This window comes from Sinocyclocheilus grahami, unplaced genomic scaffold (assembly GCF_001515645.1).
Source record: "Sinocyclocheilus grahami isolate Dianchi unplaced genomic scaffold, SAMN03320097.WGS_v1.1 scaffold381.1, whole genome shotgun sequence".
In the NCBI taxonomy this organism is placed as follows: domain Eukaryota; kingdom Metazoa; phylum Chordata; class Actinopteri; order Cypriniformes; family Cyprinidae; genus Sinocyclocheilus; species Sinocyclocheilus grahami.
Window position 1 is genome coordinate 70,271 of NW_015505560.1, and position 8,425 is coordinate 78,695.

General features: G+C 37.8%; 2 protein-coding genes across 2 annotated transcripts in view; both read right to left on the bottom strand.

Moving 5' to 3' along the window:
* The window catches only part of LOC107549788 (receptor-type tyrosine-protein phosphatase mu-like), a gene marked incomplete at its 3' end in the record, with an annotated part of 77,356 nt that extends 69,290 nt beyond the window's left edge, over positions 1-8,066 (bottom strand). The window contains exon 1 of the mRNA XM_016230963.1: positions 8,019-8,066. The remainder of the gene's footprint in view (positions 1-8,018) is intronic.
* Positions 8,067-8,208: 142 nt separating this feature from the next.
* LOC107549789 (receptor-type tyrosine-protein phosphatase mu-like) overlaps positions 8,209-8,425 on the bottom strand; it is a 138,450-nt gene continuing 138,233 nt past the window's right edge. The window contains exon 7 of the mRNA XM_016230964.1: positions 8,209-8,258. Within this exon, the coding sequence (XP_016086450.1) occupies positions 8,209-8,258 (50 nt within the window). The remainder of the gene's footprint in view (positions 8,259-8,425) is intronic.

Sequence of the window (8,425 nt, forward strand, 5' to 3'; positions counted from 1 at the left end):
AGAGTGTGTGTGTGTGTGTGTGTGCGTGTGTGTGTGTGTGTGTGTGTGTGTGTGTGTGTGAGAGAGAGAGAGTGTGTGTGTGTGTGTGTGTGTGTGTGTGTGTGTGTGTGGTGTGTGTGTGAGAGTGAGTGTGAGTGTGTGCGAGTGCGAGTGCGAGTGCGTGTGTGGTGAGTGAGTGTGTGTGTGGTGAGTGGTGAGTGAGTGTGTGTGCGAGTGTGAGTGTGTGTGTGTGTGTGTGTGTGTGAGTGTGTGTGTTTGTATTTATGAATGCACGCTCACGTATGCCTTAGAGAACGAGTGATGAGTAAAAAGAAGGAGTGAACTCTAATTCTCGGAGGTCGATATGAGACCAACACGGCCACATTTATCCTATTCACAATTTTCTAAGTTCAGCAAATGATTTTTAAAAATATGACATTGATTTTTGTGCTTTACAAAAGGAAAAAGGCAGGAACAGCGTGTGAATCAAGCTCAGCTTTAAAAGCTATTGATTTTTTGGACAATTGGCTGTACACACAGAACGATTTCTGAGATTATTTAAGAAAGCGTCTGAAATGTGACCCGCGAGCTCTAGTGCACCATTATTCAAGTGCTCTTATTTCCAGACATTTCCACCCTATTGATGTGAAAACCACTTAAGAATGAGGAGGAGATGAGAAAACACAAGACGAATGTGAGACGATTCAAACAGAACTCCAGCAGTTACACGATCAGCATCAATATTCTTTAAAAGTCTCCTGAATCACTTTCAAAACACATGCTGTAAGGAAACTGACTGACAAAACAAACAAAGAAACAAACAAACAACAAAAATGAGAAACTGGCTGAAATATAAACTCTATGCAATCGCTGTTTTCTTCAGATTTATTCTTTATTTATTTTGTGTTAAAGGAATACTTCAGCCAAACATTAAAATGTGCTGTAAATGTGCTCACCATCAGTCCATCCCAGATCAGGATGAGTTTGTGTTTTCATCAGGTTTGTAGAAATGTAGCATTGCATCAGTGTCTCAGCAATGGATGCTCTGCAGTGAATGGGTGCCGTCAGAATGAGAGTCCAAACAGCTGATAAAAACATCACAATAATCCACAGCACTCCAGTCCATCAGTGAACATCTGGAGAAGACAAAAGCTGAAACACATCCAGCATTAAGACGCTTTTAACTCAAATACATTGAGTTCATAATCCATAATAACTCTTCCTCCAGTGAAAAAGTGCATCTGCTGTTGTCTCTCACATCAAAATCCAGCCACATATGTGTTTAGAGCTGTTTAAACGCTGCTTGATCTGTGCAGATTTCTCTCCTGATTCACACCAGAACACTGACTCACTGGAGGAAGAGTTATTATGGATTATGAACTCAATGTATTTGAGTTAAAAGCGTCTTAATGCTGGATGTGTTTCAGCTTTTGTCTTCTCCAGATGTTAACTGATGGACTGGAGTGCTGTGGATTATTGTGATGTTTTTATCAGCTGTTTGGACTCTCATTCTGACGGCACCCATTCACTGCAGAGCATCCATTGCTGAGACACTGATGCAATGCTACATTTCTCCAAACCTGATGAAGAAACAAGCTCATCCTAATCTTGGATGGCCTGAGGATGAGTAGATTTTCAGCACATTTTCTTTTTGGGTGAACTATTCCTTTAAATAATTTGTAAAGGCTGGAATGAAGTGAACAAGAGCTGATGGACGTCTGAAGGCTCCTTCTCAGGTGTTTGCTGCCGTTTAAAGAGTGTCATGCAGAAAATAGAGCTTTGAAATCCCTCTATTTGCGTAACTATCAGAGGCCCACAGTGACGGGGACGAGTCCGAGTGGGACGGGAAAATCCTCACACACACACACTCACACACACTCACACACACACACACACACACACACTCACACTCACACACACACACACACACACACACTCACACTCACACACACACACACACACACACACAGTGAAAATCTGTGAATGCCACCCAAACTTAACGGTGAATGAGAGACAGAGACGCGTCATCAGTGTGTTTAACAGCGTCAGTCATGGAGAAACAGCTCAGCAATGACTGAATCAGGACGAGAAAACGTGCCACACACAACCACAAAAACACACACAGGCTCAACACAACTGTCTAACTGGCTAATTGTTTAACTGTTTTCTTATTTTTCCTTATTTATTTCACAAATCAAACAATTTTGTGAAATAACACAAGTAGGAAAAGCTAATTGCCAGCGGAGTGAGAAAAACTGCACCTGTTATAAAATGTTCTGATGCTTTTGCTGGAAAATAAAACAAAAACTGAGCAAGAAAACACCTTCAGATTTACTGTGAGGAAACAAACATCTCACCCAACCTCCTCAATGATTCTCAAATACAGTAACAGTGAGTGTGTGATGTAAAGCTCAAACCTGCTTCTCAACTGCGTCTCATGTGTTGAGCTGTGAACGTGAGCCATGAGAGAGCAAACACGAGCACATGATGAGCTGATGGGAGTCAAACACACTGTACGGAAGGCTAAATGACGCTCGGCCTCTCTCACCAGCTGCTAATTGAATAATTTCAGCGTGACATTTAGATGGAACTATTAGCGGCTCTTTATCATTACAGCTTGACATTTAAATAATGTTTTCTAAATTATCAGCACATTATCGGCTCCTGTTCATCCTAATGGCTCATTCACATCACCTTTATCATGAAAATAGACGACGTGATTGCACGACACCAGACCAGACATGACGAGACAATGAGAGAAGTGTGTGGGTGTGTATATTACATTATAAATGACCATTTGTAGCTATAAAGTATAAAATGAAATGTATATGTACACATCCAAACTCCTGTTTTTAAATGTTTGGGTCTGTATGATTTTTTTCACCAAGGCTGCATTTATTTGATTAGGCATACAGAAAAACATTAATACTGATATAATATTAATTAAATCAAAATGAGGGAATGAATTAGTACAAAGTGGCCATGATAAAATAAATTCCTGGCCACAATAAATATATTTTTGTTGGCATGTCATGTGCGGTTCTGTACATCACCCATCTTATTTTCGTTAATAAAAGTTCTCTGTTTAATATAAACAAGTGTGTCACTGTACTATTTTATTGTTGTAAGAATAATAATAAATCCACCCTTTTGAAGCATCGTAACACAAAATAAAGAATCATAAAGCATCATAGAGCTTCATAACACAACATAGTAGTAAAGCATTGTTATGCATCATAATGCAACAAAGAATTGTAACGCAACATAAAGCATCATAAAACATTGTAATGTAATCTAAAGCATCGTAACGCACTGTAACGCAACATAAAGCATCATAATGCACTATCAAACACTGTAACGCAACAAAGCACCATAAAGCATTGTAATGCAACCTAAAGCTTTGTAACACTTCATAATGCAACAAAGCACTGTAATGCAACATAAAGCATCATAAAGTATCGTTATGCATCATGAAGCATTGTAACGTAGCATAAAGCATCGTAACACAACAAAGCATCATAAAGCATTGTATTGCAACCTAAAGCTTTGTAACGCTTTATAATGCAACAAATCATTGTAACGCACTGTAACGCAACATATAGCATCATAAAATATTGTTATTCATCATAAAGCAACATGAAGCATTGTAACACAGCATAAAGCATCGTAACACACTATAAAGCATCATAATGCAACAACGCATCATAATGCATTGTATTGCAACCTAAAGCTTTGTAACGCTTCATAATGCAACAAAGCGTTGTAACGCACTGTAACGCAACATAAAGCATCATATTGCAACAAAGCATCATAAAGCATTGTAACTCAGCATAAAGCATCGTAACACAACAAAGCATCATAATGCATTGTATTGCAACCTAAAGCTTTGTAACGCTTCATAATGCAACAAAGCGTTGTAACGCACTGTAACACAACATAAAGCATAATAAAGCATCGTAACGCAACAAAGCATCACTGAGCATCGTAACACAATTATTAATTTAAATTCTCTGTTTAATATAAGCAGGTTTGTCACTGTACTTTCAAGCATTGGTTTTGTTCAAAGAAAAGGAAAGATCCAACATTAAAGATCAAAGCGCTACAAATCCTGACAAAAATCTTGTAAAATGTGCGGTGTAATCTGTAATATCAATGCTGTCACATGTTTATTAATGGGTTCATTCATTTCCTCACCATGGCATCACTATTTGGAGTTTGTCAGCTCTGGTCAATGTCTGCTTTCATCGTATAGAAAAGAGTAAATTATGAGTTTTGTTTTCCTGTCCAATCATTCCCAGCTAAAATCTGCTGAGGTCAGTTGGTGTGATTTTACACTCAGACATCGCTTTATCATTTGTATCTCCACTCGCTCTGATCGCGCTTGTTACAATGAGAGTTTTCACACAGTCACTGATAATGTGTTCTGCTCTGTCTGAAGGTGATTTCTTCTTCATTCTCTGTCTCGCGTCTCTCTCGATCTCAGTCACTGATGGTCTGATGGATGTAGTGACGGATGCAGCGGATCGCTCCTCACACTAGTTAACGTAACGCAGCTCTTCTAGCAGGCGGTTTAATGAGATCGGCGGTGCGACCTGTCGAGCTCAATCTGATTTGTTAGACTGACGTGTCGATCTGCTCGTGAAGATCAGGAGGTCGAAGGGTCGCGCTTTGATATGAAGGGAAGCGGGTCGTTCCCCGTGAACCCAATCACTAGAGAGATGGTGTTACCGTGGCAACCGAGCGCGGGATCAATGCTCAGTGTTCTGCTGGAGTCTGTGTTTGGGATGGAGATGAGAGAGTGTGAGGTATTTAGTGTCCATCCCATCAACCCTTCATCAGCTGAGAGTCAATGCCAAATCCAATGCTCACTGCCCTCAAAACAACTTCTTACTCATACAACCACTATCAGCCAAAAGCGTTTTTTCTCTGAAGGAAATTATAACTTTTATTCATCAAGGACTCATTAAACTGATCAAAAGTGACAGTAAAGATATTTATGTTATTTCACACATATGTTTTAATAAAACAAGGGAATGAACTTTTAATGCATGGCCACAAATTTGTTGGGAGCAATATATATATATATATATATTAGACAAAAGAAAAGAAGTAACGACTTTAAAATAAATGCTTAGTTTGTGGTTCATCATTATTTTTAATGAAAACACAGCCACAATAAAACAAACAAAGACAAACTCACTTATATTAAATATAAAATAGGTGATCATAAAGTATCATGGCACGTCATAACGCATCATAAAGTGTCGTAATGTATCATAATGCATAACACATTATAATGCATCATAACGTATCATAACTCATCATGGTGCATCGTAATGCATCATAAAGCATCATGACAAATATCGCATAATGCATCATAATCCATAATGCATAACCCGTTAATCGTCATAATGCATCATAACACATCATAATGCATAATGCTTTCAGATTAGAATTGTAGCGTCTTTGAACTAAATTGTTTTTATTTCTATAAATAAGCAAAACAGTGGTATAACGCATTATAATGCATAAATCATCATAATGCATAACGCATCATAAAGTATCGTGACGTGTCATAACGCATCAGCGCATCATAATGCATAATGTATCACAAAGCATCATAACGCATAATGCATCATAATCCAAAATGCATAATCCATAACGCACCACAACACATCATAATGCATAAAGCATCATAAAGAAGCATAGCACATCATAAAAGCAATATAATGCATCATAACAGTCATCCATATGAGTCGTGCGCTATGTTACAGCTCTTCTGAACTCTGTGATGCTCTTACTGAGAAACAGGACCACATTCACGCCGATTCTCTCTGAAAGTCAAATGAATCGAGAAGATTTGAGGAAGTAAGAGTGAAAGTAAACGCTGACAGAATGAGCTCTCCCGTCTGCTGTATATCAGGGGTTCTCAGTCTGGCTGAAGGTTTGGGTCTGATGAAACATGTTTTCTCTGCGTGATTCATCTGACAGCACATATATTATGACTGACGGATATGGAGAGAGATGAGTTTACAAACAGCCTGCAAAGTGCTGAAGCTGATTCCTTTCTTATTTATTTAATTTCTCCCGCCGCTTTAAAATCAAACTTAAAAAAATAAAAGCAGACAAACAGTCAGGAGTGAATTTATCTTCATTAGCGCTGAAGCTCATCTGCTTCCACTCAGCTGCCATTACTGATGATGAACGGCATCAGACCAGAGAGATGAACGAGAAGAAGAACGACAGAGATGGGGAAAAGACAAGAAGGAAAGAAAGAAAGAACTAAGAAAAAGAATAAAAAAGAAAAAAGTTTATAAAAAATTATATATTTATATATTTTATTATACATGCATATATATATATATATATGCATGTATAATGTATAATAAAACATATAAATATATAATTTCTATATACATATACTGTATATAAATAAATCAATTGAAATATAGTATAAAAAATTATCAAATGTATAGTATGAAAAAGTACAAAAACATATATTTTAAAACTAATTTTAACTATAAAAACCTTAAAATATACTATAAAATATAAATACAGTATAAAACGTTATGAAAATTATAGTATGAACAAAATACAAAAAGTATATTTATAAGTAAAACTATAAGAATGAAAAGATTAAAATACACTAAAAATATACACTAAACAAACACACACACAAACACACACACACAATATAAAAAATTTAAATATAAAAAAATGAATACAGTATAAATCATTTTGAAAGTTATAGTATGGAAAAGTGCAAAAAGTATATTTTGAAAATAAAGTCTAAAAAGCTTAAAAATTAGTCTAAAAAGCTTAAAATATACTATAAAACATCATAATATACACACACACACTATAGCAGCAGTATTTGTGTGTAATTTCGGAGCAGCTCTCAAAGTTATCAGAGATTGTATTGTGTCCTGTGCACAGGTAGATTTATTCACTAGTTTTAAGTAAAAACAGTCAGCGCAGCTTTTATTAAAGCTCTTCGAGAGGAAAAAGCACGCAATCAGAGGGAAGCTTTCCATTCAGACGAACGTCTTTGTGCGGCTGACGAAACAATAACGCACAGAAACGATAAGCCTGCATACCTCCCACAAAATAATTAACTTTCAAGGCTACAACTAATTTTTCTCTGTACGTCTGTGTTTCTTTGTCACTGGACTTCCATTAAGCTCAGCAAAGAGGGAACAAAGACAGGAGAAAAATCTCACGAGTCTGACAGAAAAACACTGGTTTCTGCATCCGCCGCTGCGCTGAAACACATTTGTTAAACATGTAAAGTACGACTGATGGCTGTCGGGCCCAAGCTGTCATTAAGGAGCTTAAACAGAGCAGTGCGTCAGGCATTAGGCTAATTAACGGACTAATGAACGGCCTGATGCATTCAGACAGAAGATCAGATGCTGATGAAGCTCGTTCTGTGCAAATCAAGCTTTTACACAAAGATGGAGAGATCATTGACACTCACACTCACACATAAACACAAACACAAACACACACACACACACACACACACACACACACACAGACTCACACACAAACACTCACACTCACACACACACACACACACACACACACACACACACACACACACACACACTCACACACACACACACACACGCACACACACACACACACACCACACTCAACATCATATATCTAAATACACTCATATTCAAGATACATACTGTGAAAAACAAGTATTAAAGGGACAGCTCACCCAACATTTTTATGCTGTTCAAAACCTGTATTTGAAGAATGTTGGTTCTCAAACGGTTTCGGCTCCCATTGACTTCCATTATATGGACAAAAACACAATGGGAACTGAAACAGTTTGATTCCCAACATTTTTCTAAATAACTTATTTTATGTTCCACAGAAGAAAGAAACTCATAGAGGTTTGGAGTGACATTAGGGAGAGTACATGATGACAGAACTGTCCCTTTAAAATCCTACACAGAGTTATAAGTCTTCTTTCTTTGATTATATCAGCATTTATCAGAAACAACATCCAAGATGATCGCGGTTACCTGCGCATTTGGTGCGGGCTCTCAGCGGCGGCCCCGGGGCCCCGGTTCCTCCACACAGAGTGCAGATAATCATAATAATAATAATAATAAATCAGATTTATAGTGTGTGAGTTTGATATTGTTTGCGGTTGGTCTGATATGAGTATTGATAAAGACATGAAACTGATCACACGCTCTCGTCTACAGAGTCTCACGCCTGCGGCGCCAGCAGCTGAAATACAGACACCGACAGAATATGAGCTGAGGAAAAAAAGATCAGCGTTCATATTTACTGCAGAGACGCACGAATCAGTCAGACGAGACAAACACTACGGCATGAAGAAACATTGTGTGTGTGTGTGTGTGAGTGAGTGTGAGAGAGAGTGTGTGTGTGTGTGCGTGTGTGTGTGAGTGTGAGTGTGTGAGTG